The 20,993-nt window shown below is 38.6% G+C and overlaps 1 protein-coding gene across 1 annotated transcript in view; it reads left to right on the forward strand.

The window, feature by feature from the left end:
* Nucleotides 1-10,537, forward strand: part of TENT4B (terminal nucleotidyltransferase 4B) — a 41,029-nt gene extending 30,492 nt beyond the window's left edge. The window contains exons 6-12 of the mRNA XM_030227754.2: nucleotides 1,754-1,882; nucleotides 2,973-3,186; nucleotides 3,533-3,659; nucleotides 3,771-3,874; nucleotides 5,398-5,585; nucleotides 6,164-6,328; nucleotides 7,550-10,537. Coding sequence (XP_030083614.1) covers nucleotides 1,754-1,882; nucleotides 2,973-3,186; nucleotides 3,533-3,659; nucleotides 3,771-3,874; nucleotides 5,398-5,585; nucleotides 6,164-6,328; nucleotides 7,550-7,729 — 1,107 coding nt within the window. The 3' untranslated portion in view covers nucleotides 7,730-10,537. The remainder of the gene's footprint in view (nucleotides 1-1,753; nucleotides 1,883-2,972; nucleotides 3,187-3,532; nucleotides 3,660-3,770; nucleotides 3,875-5,397; nucleotides 5,586-6,163; nucleotides 6,329-7,549) is intronic.
* The last annotated feature ends 10,456 nt before the right edge of the window (nucleotides 10,538-20,993 follow it).

Raw genomic sequence — 20,993 nt, forward strand, 5'->3', positions numbered from 1 at the left:
CTGCACTTCTGAATTTCAAGATGGGAGATAGTCTTCTCATGAAAGCCTGAAGGTGGTTTTGTGTGGGAAAGCATAGAAAATCAAGTTACCTGGGTTACTTGTGACCCTCTGGCCTTGGGTCTGGGGGTGAGAGGGATCTGTGCCCCTGGGGATCCCCCTGGGCATGCAGCAGGAGCTGTGTGTGGCAGCAGGGACAAGGCTGGTACCCCAGCCCAAAGAGCAGAGCAGGTCTGGTGCCAGTAGCTGGGGTCAGCTCCCAGAGTGGCCAGTGCCTGGAGAGAGAAGTGGCCAGTGAGGATGTGCAGGCTGTGGGTAGGGTCAGGATCAGGGTCAGGATCAGCACCAGTGCAGGGCAGTGTGGACCAGTGCAGGGAAGCAGCTCTTGAGCAGAGTGGAGGCACTCCCAGCAAGGCTTCCCACACAGTGCTTTCCCACAGGGCTGTTTTCCCAGCAGGCTGAGCCAAGGCTGTGTAGCTGTGCCACACCACAGCTGGCCTTGAGCACGGGCAGCTAAAGAGGAGGTGGCACGGGCTGCTGTGGAGGCTCCTTTGTTTGTCTTGGAGAAAACCTGGTGCCTTCTTGCCAAGTGACTTAGTTGGTGTTCTTGAGGCACTCTCTATATAACACTTGCAGGGCATTCTCTTGGGTCTTATATTGTTCCATATAACTTCAGTACTTTACTGAGATGTCACATTTGGCATTAGGCTTGGAAATACCTCTTTCTCTTCATCCAGGTTATTTAGGAAATCCAAGGCACACACCTTTATCAAGGGTGTGCAGTTTTCCAAGAAAAATCCCATCTTTACATTTTAATATATACTGATATTCAACTTCAGCTTGTGACTGGATGTTCTTAATAGTTCAAAGTCTTCAGTTAGACAGTTAGGGATCTTCAGTTAGATAAGGCTCCTAATACTCACTGAAAGGCTTGTGCAGAGAAGTTCCTGGCAAAATTCTTCTTTCCCTTCAATCTTTTTGAAGTCACGGACATAATGGTCCACATTTCATCCATGACACTAAGGAACTTTTTGGCTCTGTGTTGATAAAAGCAGTGATCTTACTAAGCCTCTTTTGCTCCTCTCCTGTGAGGGGTGTACAGAGTGCAGGTGTAGCCCAGCCCTCACTGCTGTCCCAGAGGCCTATGTTCACCACACCTCTTAGGGGAATCCATGCAGATAAACTCTTTAAAGGGGTTACCTAAAGGTATTTTGCTTGTTTGAAAATGTTATCTGGGTGTAATAATTTTGAAGGGCTTTCTTTAACTATGGACATTCATAGTACTTGCAGGACAGGAATCTCAGTGCACTTTGAGCTACCTCTCAATTGTAGTAAGAAGGTTTTGTTACAGATGTCAGTATATCCACAGTTGTTCCTTTGCCATATTTCTCACTTATATGAGAAAAGTGTGTGTGTGCACATATATATATTACATACACACACACACATATATATATATAATATATATATATATATAATATATATATATATATATATATATAAATATTCAACCCAAATACTTCTGATTTTATGATGTAATGACTTTTTTCTGTTGTTGATATCTGCCACCAGAGTCTAACAGGTAAAATACCTGTGTTCATCACAGTGCATTGGCTCTTCTCCACTGTTACTAAAAATTGTAGGTTAGGTTTATAGTTAGCTTAAAGACAAAATAAAATAAAACAGATGGTTTCAGTATGCTCTCCATTGTATGCATGCATCACAGTATTGTAACAGCTTTGTTTTTCTCTTTCAGAAATATCCTGTGTTACCATTTCTAGTTTTAGTATTGAAACAGTTCCTGTTGCAGAGGGACCTTAATGAAGTATTTACAGGTGGAATTGGTTCTTATAGTCTCTTTTTAATGGCTGTCAGTTTCCTTCAGGTAAGTTCAATGGAATCTGTCAATGCCGTTGGTGCCTAAGGACATCACCTTAAGAAGGAATTTGATCAACCCTCAAATTTAATTATTTAAGTTATCATTTTTTGGGGTTGCACTCCCTTTTCATTTAAAATCAGATATGTCCCGTCTGTCTTCTGTTCCTTTTCTGATGCTGATACTTTAGGTACAAAAGGTGTTTGGAACATCTGTTGGTGTTCCTGTGCCAGGCACTGATATATATGATTCTGATACACATGACATGACATGGGTCATTCATGGTAAAACACCTTGAATATTGTAGAACTTGCTTGGACCAAGTTCCATAAGGTTGGTGTTAGCTGCAGCTGTCCTTTATAACACTTTGTCTCCAGGTCACACACCCTGTATGTGCTCTCACAAGTGCAGTGTCATCTTGGTTCTCTGGGTTTCTAAGCTGATATCAAACAAACATCTTATACAACTTTCTCTTAAATCTAATAGAACAAAATGCATTAGCTAAATCTATATTGTTGTGCCTAGGAGTGGGAGATACTGGACAAATAAGAAGTAGCTGATTTCTGGCTGTATCAGCCCTGTTATTTTCCTGAACTAAATGTTATGTATAACTGTGTTTGCAAGTGTATGTCCATACTTTTCCAGACTGTAATTACTCTAAAACCTGAGCCTGGAACTGGAGCTTGGTATTTGCTGAGTGCTGCCTCTCAGGCTGCTTACTTAACAGTAGAGGGGATCCTGTACATAGCTGTGCATGTGAGAAGTCTGTATTTGTATTGCAGACTGGGGTTTGTGAGGTGCAAATATCTGCTTTTTCACAAGAACCCTGCCATTAGTGCTGAAAGTTCACTTATTGGACTAAAAGTTCAAATGCAAAAAGATTAGTGATTGACAGCCTTTTTTTGAAGAGATAATTATTTTATAAAAGTTGTCATAGCATCTTATTTTAAAGATGCAAAATTGCTTAATCAGGGGAAAATACTTTATTTAGACATACCTATTTTATTATTTTTTATTACTGTATTTAGACATGTTTTCTGTGAAAAAGAGAAGAACTTGAAGTCTTAAAAGAATGAATTTTTTTCTCTCTTCTTAATAGCTGCATCCCAGGGAAGATGCCTGTATGCCCAATGCCAACTATGGTGTTCTTTTAATAGAGTTTTTTGAGTTATATGGACGTCACTTCAATTATCTGAAGACTGGAATCCGAATAAAGGATGGTGGCTCTTATGTTGCCAAGGATGAAGTGCAGAAAAGCATGTTGGATGGCTACAGACCATCAATGCTGTACATTGAGGATCCATTACAGCCAGGTATCCTCAGAAACCAAAGTGGAATAACAGTACTATTAAATAGATGCACTGCAGGATTTTTTTCTCTTCATTATATGTACTTGTTCCTAGAGAATTGCTGGTCTGGACTTCTTGACATCTAAATCCCTGTAGGTCCTTTAAGCTGTTAATGCTAAAGAAATATGTAGATATAGATATATACATATATATGTATAATATTTCTGCTTTATGCTAATCCTCTTCTACAAGAGGTGGCTACAGTTATTTGGGACTTAAGGGCAATTTTTAGAACAGATTACTGTCTCCTGCCTGAAAGATGACAACCACATTTTCAATCTAACTCATTTATTTATATTTTTATTTTAAGGTAATGATGTTGGGAGGAGTTCCTATGGTGCCATGCAAGTGAAGCAGGCTTTTGATTATGCCTATGTTGTTCTGAGCCATGCTGTTTCCCCAATAGCTAAATATTATCCTAACAACGAAACAGAAAGGTAAGGTCTCCAAGTCTAAATCTCAGACATTCTTTGCTTACATTTTTCTGTGTCTAAAAATTAGTTGTGGTGATGGTTTTGTTTTTGGATTTTTTTTTTCCTGGTTTGCAGTATATTAGGGAGAATAATTAGAGTAACACAAGAAGTGGCCACATACAGAGACTGGATATCCAAGCAGTGGGGAATGCAAAGCAGAACAGAATCTTCCTGTAATGGTGAGTTCTGACCCAGCAGGGCTGAGGGGGAAACTTCCTGCACATTTTGTTTGTATAGATTTTGTTGTTGCTTTGCTTCACATAAGTCTATGTGTGCATCTTAATAGCAGTTTCTTCTCTTTTTTTTTCAGTATTCATGTCTTTTCATCCAGAAAAGTCAGATTTGTACAAGAGTAAAATGTCCCCACCTTTATTGTGCTACAATAGATTTGGTTAGTAGAGAGGTCTGTAGAGAGTGCTGCCTTCCCAAAAGAGACTGGAAAAAATTCCAATTGAAATTACCATGTTGTCAGTGTCATGCTTCCTTTGTCCTTTGAATATGGACAAGGTTTTAACAAGAATTGTTGGGCATGCTAATTTAAATCTGAATCCTTAAATTCTGCATTTTTAATAGTAACTTTCAAGTCTAACATACCATATGTGTAAAGGAAGCAATACTTAAGCCAGAATTCACTATGTAAGTGGAATAAGCCTTTTAAAAAGAAAAGTCCTGAAATATCAATCATGGTCTTGTTTTTAACAAATGGAAATACACAAAATCTAGCCAGAGGACTTGGTGACAATGCCCTTTGGAATCACCTTTAATCCACTGCCCATCTTCTGACTTCAGCAGCCGGTTGCCACCCTCTTTTGGTGCAGGTGTATCTGCTGTCTGGAAGTTTTTAAACTAGAAATAATTTTCATACTCTCCAGTTAATTTTAGAATGTTTCCTGTCAGAAGTGTTCTCTTGTTAGTGATTAATCAGAGAAGATGTTTCAAGGACCCGTTCTTTTGGCTAGGCTGGGTTTTTTTTTTACTTGTTTTTAGGACTTGTGTGAGTGATTTGTCAGCTGATGTGCTCTGTGCCATTGGAGCTGTCACCCTGCAGGCCCTGAGCTCCTATCACCTCCCTTTTAGCTGCCTATGTACATGGACATCATGTACATAGGCATGTACATCTCTACCTCCTAAGTGTCTTATTTCAGATAAAGCAGCAATCAAAAAAGAAAAACAACCCTGGATTAAGGAAGTAATGGTGACAGTAACAGTGGTTGTCTTGTTGATTTAGTTCAGATCTAAGTTCCAATTTTATTTTTATTTTTTTTTAAGGCAGAGCTTAGTGAGATATGAGAGTTATATATCTTGAATTTTCAGTGTAGGAAATTCTACAAACTCCTCTTTGGAGTTCTTCTGATCCTAGCAGCTCCAGCAGAAGAAAAATTGGAGTTGCTGAGTATTGGGAATATAGGAAGAGAATTTAAACCTGTGCTTTTGAGTGCTGTTGAAGTGTGGCATGAAACAATCTACAGCAGTACATCTGAACTTTGTTACTGCCTTCTTCCAGGTCTTTTGTCCCTAATTTGTCCCTAATTTCCATCTCAAAGCACAGGCAGCGCTCAGTGCATTAATGTTAATGTCCACCTGTTACTGTCCATGTGGATGTAACATGTATTTTGCATCTTAGGGGCTACATTAAAAAACCCCAAGGCAACATATTGTTGCATTTAAATGTGTGGTGATGCTTCTGTTTTGTTTTTACTAGGTAATGGAGTAACCTTGATAGTAGATACTCAGCAGCTGGACAAATGCAACAATAATCTTGCTGAAGAGAATGAAGCACTGGGAAAACCTAGAAATAAAACTTCAGAAACACTTAGTAAACATTCTTCAAATTCTTCATCAGGTCCTTTATCATCATCATCATCCACACTGTCCAGCTCTAGTGATGTAGTAAGTACTGGAAGTTTTCTCAGTTTGCTTTTTAGAATTTCTTTGGTTTTTTTCCCTTCTCATTTATATTGTCACAAAATACATTTTGGGAGCTCACAATCCTAGTCAGTTAATTCATCCAGAATCCTAACTTGCATAAGATGTTAACTCTTATGCAATTTCTACACATACCAGTTGGAGTGTGTTTTTGACACAATACATGTAGAAAGTGAGTGTGTAGACACAAAGTTCCACAGCCCTCGTTTCTCTGGGAAAACTGTATTTCAAAAGTAAAACAGACTGGTAATCCTAAGCCTCATACTTTAAAAAACAAACGGGCCAAAAGATCTTTGAAAAAGATCTGTTTGGGAATTTTACTTAAAAAATAAAAGGCAAATCTCAAAACCAGAATCATACATCAATACATCTTTAAATCTGTTTTACTCGATAAGAATTCTGGATTGAAAGAATTTTAATATATAGTAAAATAAACAAGTTTTCAGTTTTGTCCACTGTTAACTTTGTTTTTAAAAGAAAATTCACCTTTAGAAATAGTCACTCTTAAGAAAAGCTCACTAATCCTTTACATTTTCCTGAAGGATTCTGATGGAACACCTTGCAAAACCTCTAAACAGTTGAGTTGTCGTCAGTCTACCACAAACAGAGTGGGGTCACAAGAAGTGTCACTGGAATCCTCCCAGTCAAGTGGGAAAACACAAAATAGCCAAACAGCCAATACATCCAGCAACACGAACAAATCTCAGGTTTGTGAAATGTTTGAAAACAGCAACTGTGTAGATTATTTGAATATTACACAAATCCTCCATGGAAGGGTAACTTGTTCTGGAAAGGGAACACTGCATTTTTCACCTCCCTTTTGCCCCATTAAAAAGCTTCCAAGCACTGATTTTATCTAAAGCCACCTGGTTCTCTGTTAAGTTTGCACAGATGAATTTGCAACCGTGGCTTTCCCAACTTTAAAACAGATGAAGTTGGTCTGACCTGTACACCAGATTTGCCAGAGGAATTCAGCTATGTTGCACCCATTTCCTCCTTTGCAAAAAGCACATCAGTCCAGTTTTGATTGCCAAATATGAGAAATGAGGTGTGCCTACATTTAGTGAAAGCAGTTAGCAAAAATGTGTGTTTAAAACTCTGACTGACTGCTCTTTTAGGTGTTGATACTTAGTGATCTGTCTTCCACTAAGGGAGGTGAACATTCTTTGTGATACATTACATTCACCTTCATTTCCCCCTATAGCCAAACATCCTTATGATGACACCTCTCAGAGCTTATACATTTAGGAGATTTCCCAAACTGAGGAATGCTTTAGTATTCTGGAAATATTCTATGCCACTGTATGCAATATACCATGGATATATGCAGTTTAAATTCTTAGACTTTTTCAGAAATTGGATCTTCTATGTTTGAAACATAGTCCAGAGCCTTCTGGAAAACTTTCCTTGAAAACAATTCTGCAGGCATGCCTCTTGTTTGCTGATGGTCTGTCTTCTAACAAGACAATTCACACACCTGGCCTTGGCTATGCTATACGTGTGTGTTTGCATTATTGGGCAGAACTAATTCCAGGCTGGAACGTGCATGTCCATGTTCTGACATACCCCATCTTATGCCAAAAGATGTGGCATAAGATCAGTCCTGGATCAGATTTGAGCAATCTTCCTGTGTTGTCTTGGATTATGGACATTTCTGTAAAATACCTTTATACTTTCCAAAATTCCAAGTGCTCTGCTCCTCTCTGCTCTTTTTTGGGGCTAGAGATGAACATATTTTTGCAACCACCCAGGTGGGAGGTTGGCACTGCAGTGCTGCTGTCTCAGCAATGGCCAGGTTCCTTCTGCCATAGCAAGTTTTCCAGGTGTGTTCCCAGGAGTCAGCATGCTCGTTGTGCAGAAGCAGGGCTGTGTGACTGCCATGCTTTATTCCCTCTGCAGGCATTTACCATGTTCTCTTTCCTCCACAGCATGGATCTGCACGGTTATTTCGCTCCTCTAACAAAGGCTTCCAAGGTCCAACAAACTCAAGCCATGGTACCTCAGTCACAAACAAACAGCACCAAGGCAGCAAATCACACCATCAGTTTTTCCACGGCAAAAAGAGGAAACACAAGAGGGATGCAGCCCTGTCAGACCTTTGTAGATAGTTGCCTACTTTATGACTGTTCTTCTGTGTGCAATGATCTCATGCTACAGGATAGTTTGATAGTGACTCCTTGGATTTCTTCTGAAGCTTCAGACTGTTCAGACATAGATTAGCAACTGCATTTTTTTTTCCCAGCTCGCCACGGAACGGAACATGAAGATTGATCACTGCAAAAAAAAAAAAAAAAACCAAAAAAAAAAAAAAAAAAACCAAAAAAAGAAAGAAAAAAACCGAAAAAAATGGAAAAAAAAAAGGAAAAAAATTAATTTTTTTAAAATGAGGAAAAAGGCTGCTCATTTGATAAGTCATATGCTACAACAGGGTCATTTAGGATATAAAAGCTTGAATGTAAAATAAATGTATTTCCCATCAGCTCATGCTGACCTGTAGAGATAGTACTCAGTGTGTCTAGGGGGTGGTAACAAACAAATAAAACACAAAAAATAGGAAAAAAAAAGGCAAAAAATTGTATTTTGAGGGAAACCCAGCCTTTAAAGGTGAAAGTAATTTGTGCATGATTTTTTAATTATTTTTGCATATACTTACCATTTTATTGTGTATATATAGATGACCATATAGGAAAACTGACATTTGTAATAGTGGATTTGTTAATACTTTTTACATAACATTACTGTTTAAATTGTAAACATAAATTTTTCTCAGGATTAGTTTGGAAAATAATCTGAATTGTCATCTTAACATCCATATAAAGAGACATTACTAGTTATATTGCTCAGATTTTCTTTTCTTGGCATTTGGAAGATCTCATAGAACTTTTGATCTGTAAAAGCTGTTCCTCTGAAAGAAAGGTTTATGGTGACAAATGAAGATTTTCATTTGTGTAAAGTGTACATGTACTTTGTGTAGACACTGAGCTTGTCATCTCTGAGAAGTAACCTTCACCTTGTTTTCTAGAGTGCCATCATTTCAGGCAATGGGGTTTTATAGTTGCATCCTTCTCTTCCTCCCCTTAGTGGTCTCTCCTCAACCCTTTTTTTTAAAGAAACAACAAAGGGCCACTTGGGGTTTGGTTTTGGGTGTTTTTTTGGGGTTTTTTTTGTTTGTTTTGTTTGATTGATGGTGGTGATTGTTTTTTTTTTTTTGGTTTTTTGTTTTTTTTTTTTTTTTTTTTTTTGTTTAAAAGAACGAAACAAGAAAACTCAGTTTGTTACAGACGTTTGCATTCCTGGGCTTCTTTAATCCCATGCCTCCTTGTTTGTGCCTTTCCTCCCCCCTCCAGGTCTGGGTTTTTTTGTCTTTTATATTTTTGCTAACTCCTGTAGGAGATGATAACTGTTGAAGCTTTAAGTAAATTTTACAATTAAAGTATTTTTTTCTCACTCCCCTCTTAGGCATTTTTATATACACTTAATTATTAAATACAAAACAATTTCAAATAACGAAATATACTTTATATTGCCTTAAAGACCCAAACCTTTCATATCTCATAATATTTCTTCATTGACCTTGTTCTCATTTCATTGAAACTCCACACGTGTGTGGTTCAGTCACATCCCAAGTCTAGGTTGCAGTACCTTTGATGCCATGAATGCGAACGAAATGGAAAATTGCACTCACAGGCATAGTTTGGAACAGGAGTGGGGACACTTCAGTGCTAGAGAGTTAAGTGGCATTTACTTTCACATATTTCTGTAAAGAGGAGAGTCTGTACTTGGTGTACCTGGCTGTTATAAATGGAGCAGTTCTGAGATGATGCTTTTATAAAAAGTTCTGGTAGCTTGGAGAAAATTTTTATATACATTTACAGAATACTACAGACCAACCTGACCTTTATGGGCACTAATGAGTGCAATGATTTTTGAAGTAAAATGAGACCAGAACCAATGTTATCACTTAAATTAATAAACATTTTCAATGTGTTAAAGTGTTTTACTTCAAAAAGGAAAATATATATATATATATATATATTCCAAAAATACAGCAAGTCATAACATTTACTCCAACACTAAGCTTACGTGATGTTAATTTGACAATTTTTTTTAATTTTTAGAGTCATATTTTAATTTGATCAGATAATTTTATCAAGATGTTCAGCTTTTCTTCATAGAAACTAGTGAAAGTTGTACCACATTATGCATAGTCACTATTTATTTTGTTTTAGATTATTGTGAATGTGTAGACTTATGTTCACCGCTTAGGGAACAATTATTTATAAATTATATTAATCCAGTATTGTTAGCTGCTATTAGCAAAACTGTTCCAAAACTTAATACTTGCAAAGATCTGTATCGCATTTACCACACTGAAGTGTTTTTAAAAGAATCACCCTCATTGTTGAAAGCAAATGTACTCCTAGGGTGCAGATATTAGTGTTCCAATAAGCATGTGATAATTTTAAGGTGGTGGTAGCGGGAAGATAATCTTGATTCCATTGGGAATCTTAGGTTTGCCTCAATTTATGGTTTTCATAAATTTAATGGAAAAAAGCTTTTCCTGGACTGCTCAAGTTTCTTTTTGGTAAACAGTATCTTTCTAAAAGAAAAAAAAAAAAGAAAAAAAAAAGAAAAAAAAAAGCATGAAGGAAAAATTGAGGTATTTTACATTGCCTCAAATGACCAGCATTGTATTCATAAAATACTGTATATCTTGCAAAACTTTATTTAAACGGAACAGTTGAACTGTTCGTTTTTCAATCTGAAGTAAAATACTTTCAAGACCTTTTAGTTTGCCTGCTCATTTGTCTTGTACATTTCATCTCTGTATTTGACTCAAGTCTAATTCCTTTTTGAGTTTCAATACTTTTGTGAAGATTTTGTGAATATATGAAAAAAATAAATGTTTAATCTAACTACTGCAGTTTATCACCATTCTTGACACCCTGTCTTCCCCTTCGCAGCGCTGTGGAAAGAGTTACTCGAGTAACGTTTTTTGTAGGATCAGGGTCCTTCCTCAGCTGAGTCCTGGCCCCTGTGCATGGACTTTGGAAGGTGATTTTGTTCAGATGGCCCTGGTCTGCTGGTTTTCCTTTCAGGAAAGCTGGAGCAGAGTCTGTAAGCCTGAGAATAAATGGAAGATAATAAATGTGTAAAGATTTCTTAATGTATGATTTTTGTCTAATTTTCATCCTCAAATACGTGGGAAACTTACGGAAGCATCCATTTTCCTTGTTTTCTGAAATTGGCTGTGGGGTGATGTTTCAGCTGCAGGGCAGCAGCTGCTCAAAGCTGTCATGCTGAGGGGGTTGTGTAGAACTATTCAGGAGTTAATTGGATTTACTTGCTGCTAAAATCCATGTTCAGCACTTCCTGAAGCACAGCTGATGTTACTGAAGTGTGTTCTTGTTGTCCTTCCCTGGGAGATGTGCACATACTGCAGGTTCTGGTAGTTTTCCCTCTGGTAGTCCACGTCACACCATTGGAAATACATAAATAATCTGAAATGTTTGTATATCTTCCTGTTTGGCATTAAATTGATTTGCTGAGACTCTTTTAATTGAAAAGAAAATTGATCAAATGGTGTTTATGGTTAAAAATATATGTTTTTTTTAATTGACAGTCTTCTCCGTTGGGGCAGAAAAGAAGCTGAAATGTAAGTAAATCTTCCTGTTTGTGAGACATAACTTGATTTCTGTTTTGTCAGAATTTACAGCTCAGGTTTTTTAAATACTAAAACCAAACTTGTTTTCCTAGAACTAAATCTTTAGAAAATAATTGTAGTCCAGTGGCTGGTGACAGCTTTTTTGATGTCCTTTCAAAATAGATATTTTCCATTTTATGTCTGGAGTCATCATGAGTATATCCTAAATATAATGTGAGCAGCTGGTTAGAAAATAATCTTACCTGAAAAATGTATTGTAAATAAATGCAGCCAGCCATTTGACATCTTGATGGATGCTAAAACTCATGATAGAGCTTAAAACAGAATGTTTGACACCAGCTTTCTTTCAGAAAGAGTAAAAGCCATAGAAGATAAAGTGTGCAATTACTCAAGAAGGGAATATATTTACCTATTTAGAGGTTGTAACAAAAAATAAATTATTCCAGCTACTGTTAAAGGGCAAAAAGTGGTTATTCTGCTGATTCCTAGGACTTAATTCTTTTACTTAATGCAAAATAATTTTCTAAGAATCAAGTGTAGTGTGTCTTGAAACTGTTGGTCTTAAAAGTGCAGATTTTGAGAGCTTTATATTCTTCCTAATCTGTAGTGGTTTCAAAGGTTTTCCTCAAAAATGTTTTCTGGGTGCAGTGACCTAAATGTGTGTCTTGACTGTATTTCCACAAGTTATTTACTAGCAGTTCTGACAGATACATTTTCATGATTTCATCTACAGATTGAAAACAGATTTGCTTTTCTCATGGTGCTCAATTTCTTCATGTTTTAGATTTTCCTGTGCCAAAGATCATTTAGGCTCTTCCCTGTAGTAATTTGCTCTGAAGCCTAATGAACTAATATTCAAAGTTGAATGTTAGGATGTTCGAGATGATCCCAGGGAAAGAAATAATCAACACCAAGAATCCTTTGCAAGTTACTTAATGTCCTGAGTAACACATGAATTCAAATTGAAATGGCTTTATTGAGTCTTTACAAGCCCAAAGTTTCTGTCAAATACCTGCTTGAAAAGAAAATAGAAAGGAAAGAGCCAGAAAGTGGCTGTTACTTGGACATGATAGTGCTAGATCAAATTAATGTGTATTTCAGATAACTAAAATTTAGATCAGTTATTTTTTGAAAGCTTTGATTTTAATTCCTTGTGTATTTAGTGGCTGGCCCACCATGATCATTTCATTAATCTGTGGACTCCAAAAACTTGTAAGAGGGAAGTGTGGTGCCTTTGTTGGGAATCTTGGCCATGCTGTTCAATGGGCCTTTCTCTTGGCAATAGCCAGCTCAGAGGTGGCCTGTTCCCATTTGCTCCCTCCTGTAGCAGTGCAGGATATGGATGAAGCTGGGCAAGAAAAAGAACATGAATTTTACTTCGCTGTAAGCTAATTGTTGAAAGCTGATGGGATCCTGAAAATCATTTAAGTACACCTGTAAGTAGGGGAAGATGAAAAATCTCGCGTGTCCTCTGCATAAAAGCCATTTGGAGGAATTGCCATCTTTCTGCTTCCAAGGTGCATGGAAGTGAGGTGCTGTGGGATTCTGGTGGGTCTCTGCTCAGGCATTGCCTTGGGATACCAAATGACCTCAGCAGTGAACCTCTTAGGGCAGTGTCTCTGCTCTGTAGCAGGTCTAATTAGCTCTTGGCATTTGAAACTTGCTGCATTGAGTTTCCTCTTCCTTTTTCAGCTCTGAGCCCACCCTCTGTTTTTTGGTGCTAAATGTGACATTTTCCAAATGCTGTCCAACAGGTAATGGTGAAGCACAAAGGGGATGCAGATCATTAGTGCTTTAAGAAGGGTATTTCCTGCTGCTGCAGCAGCTCTTTAAAGGAAAATAGACCAGAACCCCTTTGATTGAGCAGGCTGAAGTAGGAGTACGACCCCTTAGCCTTCACATATCCATATTTGAAGCTAGTTTCCGTGTAAATTATTTGACAATCTAATGTTGGGATGTGAGGCTGATTTTTTTAGTGTTTCTGTATAATGAAGTCCTACTTTCCCATAGTGCAAAACTCTGCCAGAAAGAAACACTTGGCTGTATGCAAGAGCTGGCTTGTAAAGAATGCATTTGTGTGATGGTAGAGAAATCTGAGGAACCATGAGTGCAGATTTGGTGAGTGCTTTGCTTGTTTAAAATAAATAAAATGCTCTTGTGCGGGTATATGAAAAGACCTTTGCTTCTGTATGAAGCAATGTTTGACTCTTGAGCTTAAAGATCATTAAGCAATCAAATGCTTCTGAATAGCTGCTAGTGAAACTAATCTGCACTCTCGGCTGCATTTTCCCAGGTCTAAAGTTCATTTGTTGTGCTGGATTTGGTGACAGTGAAATCTGAAAATAATCCTGGTTCAAATTGCTTGTTTATGCTGCCTGGCAATGTAACACAAAATTATCTGTTCTGAACTTAAAGCTCCATCTTAAAAAAAAACCCAAAATCCCCAAATAAATACATCTTCCTGGTCTGTATGCAACATATTATTGCACCAGGAGTGTGAAGAAATACTTAAAAAAAAAAAAACATTATCTGGTTTAGGTGAAATGTGCATTAATGGTTGCTGTTTGCATTTCCCTCCTCCTGTGACCTATTTCCAAACAGGACTGTTGTTCATTCTTAAAATAAATAGGAGACTGATTAAGGCTGGGTTGGGGTTTTGTCCCTCTTCACTAAAGTGGATCTTGAATCAAGCTGCTTTGTGGTTGCCTGGTAATCAGTAACTATGAAAAGACATTCTCAGTCAGAAAAATCAATGGCTAACCCAACAGCAGGTAGAAATCTTTCATATTGTCTTCCTTCAATGCATGTTTGCTTTTCCTTTTCAAAATTTTTCATGGTGCATGGGAGGAATAACTTACAAAATAATGTATTATTTCTATAAGATTCTTTTCATCCCAATGTGTCTTACTAACCTGATGTTATGATATCAATTTTTATCCATCAAGATAATGTCATAAAGCATGATTGCTGACAATTTCAAGTATGTCTGACCTGCAGTGTGTGCCACCTACTGAATTGCTTCTGTGCAGTGTTTAAGCCACCAACTCCAGCTACAAAAGGTAGTTTGAAGGCTTTGACTTCATAATGTTTTTTGAATGCAGACAGTAGCACCTTCAGGTAGTGGTAACTACCCGCAGAATCCCAGTAATCTAAGGGGAGAACTGAGAAAACTGAAATTTGTTGCAAAAAAATATTGGGACAGTGTTAGTAGGGTGGAAAACCAAGGGGTCAGGAGCAATACTGGCTCCATGGGAGAGGCTGCCCTGGCCTTTTCTGTCGTGCATAGGGCCAGAGACCACACTCCCCTGGAGCTGCTCTCCTACACCAAGTGCTTTGTAACAAGTCAGCATTTCTGAGCTCTTCAGATGAGTCACAGGATGGTCTGTCCCAAGCAGAACAAACTTCTTGGGGAGTACGGGCAAGTACAGACATTGGGAACCTGGAAGCTGGGCCATTAATGTGACAAATCAATCCAACCTTTTCAGTTACAGAGAGCACTGGTCTGGTAATTTTACCTGCCATGGACAGTCTGATTTTTAAAAAATTACCCAAAACAACACCTAAATCTTCAAATGCATTACTGCACTTTATTTCTATTCAATAAAGTGATATTTTATGTTACAATTTTAGAGGAGTATTTTTAAAGTAAAAGCAATAGAAAAGAATAACTAATCATGAAATAATGCAGTTCTATAGTTTCTGTATTATGTAATAATTTTGCTAATTATCACACTTAGACACAAAAACCTGTCCACAAAAATGACACAAAAACCTGTCCACAGAAACCCAGTAGCTGTGAACTATAATTACTGTCTTTGGACATTTGTAAGAGTATAATGTTCTGGTGCTGCTTAGTGAGGGAAGACTACAATAGACAGTTGTGATGAGCTGGTGAAACACTAAAAGGACATCAATTAGGACTGGTGTTTATTTCTCACATGTCATTATTGGAAAGTTTTTAATTTTCATTTCTTCTTTAGTGTCTTCATCAGTGTCTCAGTTTTTACAGGCTTTTCCTAATGTTGTGCCTCATCTGGCCAGCACAGCACATCACAGCTGTCCTGTATCCCAAACTGGCTGCTGGCCTTGCTTGAGATTAAATTTTATGAGCTGCATGGATTCTTTTTAAAGAACAAAGAGTATCCATTTTGGATACAGTCCTGTTAGAAGCTAGCCAGGTTTTTTCCCAGTTCAGTATTTTATCCACATTGAAAAAATTTAATTTGTAATGCCAGTAAAGCCAACTATCATGAGGACATGCTAAAGCACCAGACAATCCTTACCTCATGAAATTAATCACTGCCCAGCTGATTTCAGTTAATTTTGTGTTGTACGGAAAGCGAATGTAGCGAAGATGGAGAATGAACAATTTTAATGCTACTATGTCAATAAATTCTAAGATTTTATTGCAAAGGAAAGAAATCTTTGCTATTGGAAATTTGAGGTTACTCCTCTGCCTTACTCTAAGAATTACCACAGCCTAGTTTTGTTGAATTTAAGGGGAGTTCTTTCACTGATTTCACTGATAGCAAGCAGGACTCTGTGATTTCAGGATATTAAGAAAGTAAAGTATTTTCCACCTTAGTCTCTCTCAGATTGGGGGTAGTTATTATACTGGTTTGTTTGAAAATACCAGCTACTTGGAGGAAGACACACTGTTTCTCAGCATAGAGGAAAATAAAGGGAGGGCTACGTTATGGCTTTGTATTCTCTCTTTTAAAATCCCCATTGTGATCTAAATAAACTAATCTTCAAGAAGTAAGTTACTTCTGAAAGCTCAGTGAGATAACATGAAAGGCTACATCCTCAGGGAATAGAAATAAATTTTACTTCTTTGGTTTCACTATAATAGGGCTACATTGATTTAATCAGATGAAGTTTGTCCACACTCTTTTAAAATTGATTTGTAACAGGGATGGGTGGGTTTGGGTTTGTTGGGTTTTTTGGTTTTTTTTTTTTGGTAAATCCATGTTTCCTAGTGGATTCTTTAAGAACTTTGTGTTCTACAACTGTATTCCAATTTACGTAAGAGCATTTTCTCCTAATAATACGCATGGTCCATTTGCTCCTTACTGATTTTTCTAAAGTATTCTTCTTTTCTTTCCAGTATAGAAGTTATACTAATGCAGGTTACTAATGCAGAGATACTGAAAGTGCAAATTGAAAACAGTTAGCTAAATAGCTTTATCATTTGCTGTGAACATAAAACGATCTGTTCTTTTCTGTGTTCTTTCAATCAATAGCATCTTCCATTTTGTGACAAGCTCCACCTGCAGTGTTAGGGCCCCTAATAGGGAAATGGCCTTCTTTTCATTTATTTTCCTTTCTTGTGTAACTTACCAATTAATAAAAATAGTGACTCCTCAATAAAGACCATCTAACAGTTTTCTAGGAAGCCACAGATTGGGTCCTTTGTCATTGTTGAGAGCAATTAAATTTCTAGAAGAAAATGTTCCATTTTATTACAGGTCAGCTTGAGTATACAAAAATATTTAAAGCCCAGGCTAGTCTATAGCCCTTGGTTCAGTACAAATCACACTTGCAAGTCAGGTAAAAAGGTTAAAGCAATTAACCAGCCACAGATTTTTCAAGGAATAGTGCATTTTCTTGTTCTGGAGGTAGAATCTTAAGCATGAACAGGAGAGGAGATGCAAGTGGTTTTTCGGTTGTTTGTCCAAGAATTCAAACAAAACTTCATAGACCAGGTTCTGGAGTTGCAAGTGGTGGGACTTGTATTCCTAAGTCCTTCAGTTCGTCTAGGAAACTCTGCATAGTCTCCTTAGTCACACACTTTTTTGCACTCTTATCATTTCCCAGTGCTGTGAGCTTGAGCTAAACTGTTCGCTTGAGTCTTTCTTTGACGTCCCGCTAACTTTAATGAAGGCTGGAGTGCTAGAAAGCACGATCATCTTTCCAAGTCAGCCAAGAGTCTTTGACAACTTTAAAACAAATGACAAGAGAGCTAAATAACTTTTCACTTTTCATGTCCCCAAAGAAACATGTATGACTGCTATTGCTCTGCAAATTATTCCCCAAAGTTTGGTCAATTGATCCAAAAGCCAAAAATGCAAACCACATAACAGCAGTGAAACTCTGCCTTGTCTTTGGCCAGGCTGATGCAGTGAGATGCTCATGCATCTAGCAGCATAAACCTGAGAGTCTTCAGCAATTGATTCTAATATTGCCCTGAAAATAAGGGTGAAAGCAATGTAGCAGCTCAAAAGAGTGTCTTACTACATCCTTCCTAAGTATGTCGTTTCTAGCAGGTTGGGATTGTTCTATTATTAGATATCTTTACAGGAAATAGCAAATAATTTACTCAAGTTGTTTGTCTCATTCTCTAAATTGATCAGTGGCCAAAGAGAGTGGAGTGTGTGCGGATGCACACTGGTAAATAGATGCTAAATCTCATCCAAAACAAACAAACAAACAATATTCTAATAAATACTTCCTACTGTAGAGTTCATTTAAAATATTTCATTTCTGTCTTTCTGAATCAGAATCATTAAACTAGTGATAAAAAGCAGAAATTATGGTTGTCTTGGTCACTGTTTCTGGGTATTTGGGGAACTACAAAAAGGCAGCATGGTAAAGCATGCACCCATGGTAAAACACTGCACCCATGCTGCAGTGTTGCAGGACCTCAAAGGAATATTTAAAAGAAGTTAATATATTAAAACTCTATCTGCTAATTTTACAAGTACAACTCCACATATTGTGATACTTTATATAATGTCTAACCCACAAAAGAGTCTGCTCTATATTAATTTTCAATTTTTTCCTAAAGGTTTTGAAGAATATTTTCTGGGGTTATAAATATATTTCTGATTTGCTTTTGTCATGTATTTATTTGGTCAGCAACCACTCTTTGAGTCCTAACTGACTCATTTATGGGAACCACTGAAAATCTGAGTGTTGACACGTTTTGCAAGTAAAATTATTTAGAACCAAATGCTGTCATTCTCTTTACTACTCTGAATAGTACAAGCATGCACAAACTGAAGGCAGGTTCAACCCATGGTGACTTACTAAGAGAAAAATGTAAACCCTTCACATGAGAATTATTCTTGAAGTTTACTGTTTTTCTACCTCTGCTTCTTTTTAAAATAGTGATCTTTCTCTGTCTCCTAAAGATTCATGGTTCTGGGTACTGTAGGAATTTACACTGAAGTACACATCTGAATTGTATGAAACAGGTTCCTGTGATGCTCTATAACTCACTTTGTAGCTACATTTGTTTTAAACATCTTATCTACAAATAACTTACACAGAAAACTAAAGATTTTGTTTTATTACATTTTTATCAGCAAATGTTTTGCATTTTAGCTGAATCTCTAAAACTATTTATGATATTGTTTTCCAGTTCAATCTTGAGAAAGATTACATTTTTATGTTTAATACTCTGACTTCATCCACTCAATATGTACATATCATTGTAGAGCTGTTGGATTTTTTCTAAGCAAGAGTTTGAAAATAATAATGGTTGCTTGTCTGTGAAGAAAACTTTCACAGAAGCAAATACAACCCTAGGGATCGCTGTACTCAAATTTGGACATTTCAGATGGACCTCCAATGAAGGGCCAAATGTCCACAGTAACCGACATTTACAGCTACCACGTATGCATAGGAAATCAATTTTGGATTAATTTACAAGGGCAAAAAGATAAGCCACTAAAAGCACGGGTGGGATGCTGTCACTTTGCTCACCGAGGACAGAACCTTGTGCCTAGGTGGTGGCGTTAGCAGGCTCCCGGCAGTGCCAGCTGCTCTCCAGTAAGGGGTGGTAGCATCTGCTTGTGAGAGCCAGCCCTGGCTGTGCCTCGGCTGCCGGCGCTGAGAAAAACATCAGCAGCACAAAAAAGAACGGGGGAAGTCTGTACATAACACGTGCAGGAGGCAGTGAACTTGGTATTAATTTCCATATTTTAGGGTTTTTTTCCCTTTACATCCTTTTTTTTTTCTTTCTAAAAATATGTAATTACAGTAATTGCTGATAGTTGAAGAGTGATCTGCACAACCGTGTACATAAAGCACTTGGAATGCTTTGGAGCTGCTGCTGTTAAAAAACCCCTAAAACGTCAGTCGTGTTGAATCATGCAGGAATTTTAGATCTTACTCTGGGATAGCAAATACTTTTTGTGGGTATACAGAAATGATGTTAAGCAATGTGTGTACTCGGAAGGTCCACAAAATTCTGATGAAGTGATAAATTGAGTCCATCTGTTCTGAAACTACTCCATTTATGACCTCAGCAGAACAATGTATTTTCCATTTCCTACAGTTTTTGAAATCTTATTATCTAATTCAACTTCCAGTGAAGACAATTCTTTTAAACAATAATTTTACTGGAAGATCCTGCTCCTTTCCCCTAAGAAATGGTCTGAACAGCCTGTGCACTGCTTCCATCTGAATGCACCTCTCATTTCTGAGTGCTTTTGGACATTGGGTCCAAAACAGGAATGGGATGACCAAGGTATTATTAGGTACCTTGCCCAAGACTGCACATAGAAATGTTGCAGGGCAGGGTTCAGAGGAGCAGAGTCCATCTCTCTTGCTGCTCAGTCCTCTGCCTCAGGTACGGAACCACTTATCCAGCTGTATTCCTTTTCTATTGTCTCACATAGCTGAAACTGGATTTAAATTCCTTCCCAAAATTCAGCCTGAAATCATCCTAATAGCTGGGCAGTGACAGACAACACACCCTTTCCTATTTTCCCAGCAATACTGGAACAGGAGCTCAGAAAGTCACAGAAAGCTGTTGTGCTTGTGATGTGTGCCCTGAGCTGCTGCTCCCTCTGAGAGTCACCTGTAGCACATCACTCGGGCCTAGGGAGAGGGGAAAGCACCAGCTGGCTGGCAGGGCACAAATGCAAACTGTATCTGGTTACTAAGGTATTGCTGCAGTCATGGTACATCCAGGGATGACTAACACACGGCTGTAGCTGTAGGTAGCCAGGCATACACCTGCCTGCCATGGGCTGTGTGCAGTTGCCAGTGACTAACAGCTCACCAGATAAGCTTAATCCAAAAATTCATAGAAATCAGCATTTCTTTCTGCTGCTTCCAGTGAGCTTTGGATTGGGCTTGAGGTGTGGTAGGGCCAGGCTCTGTCTAAATTAGTGGCCATATGTTGGAGGCTTGGTGCTCTGGGGAATCACTGCCAGCCCGGTGTGAGTCCCAGGGAACAGTCTGCGGGACCCAGTGGGGCAAAGGGAGCCCGGTGCTGTGGGATGGCACGGCCAGGTCCCTCAGTGGAGCAAAGGGAGCCCGGTGCTGTGGGATGGCACGGCCAGGTCCCTCAGTGGAGCAAAGGGAGCCCGGTGCTGTGGGATGGCACTGCCAGGTCCCAGGTTCCCGGGTGCATCCTGCCACGAGGTGGGAAGCCCTGCCAGAACCACCACGGCAGCTGCCAGATGTTAAAAAGTGGCTGTAAACTTTTGTGTTTTTCAGAGTCCCGGGCAGAATTTTGTTTCCACCGCTGTACATCGTGAACGCTGATGGGGGGACACACGGACCCCCCGGGCTGTGCGGGACGGGGCGCTGCAGACCCGGAGCGGAGCAGCGCTGAGGGGGGAGCCCCTCACGATGTGGGGGAGGCCCTCATGATGAGGGGGAGCCCCTCTCGATGGGGGAGCCCCTGGGGCCATCCCCCGGCGGTGCCGGCGGCGCTCCCGGTGCGGGAGGAGAGGCAGAGGCAGGAGGGGCGA

Source organism: Serinus canaria, chromosome 11 (genome assembly GCF_022539315.1).
Source record: "Serinus canaria isolate serCan28SL12 chromosome 11, serCan2020, whole genome shotgun sequence".
Lineage (NCBI taxonomy): Eukaryota > Metazoa > Chordata > Aves > Passeriformes > Fringillidae > Serinus > Serinus canaria.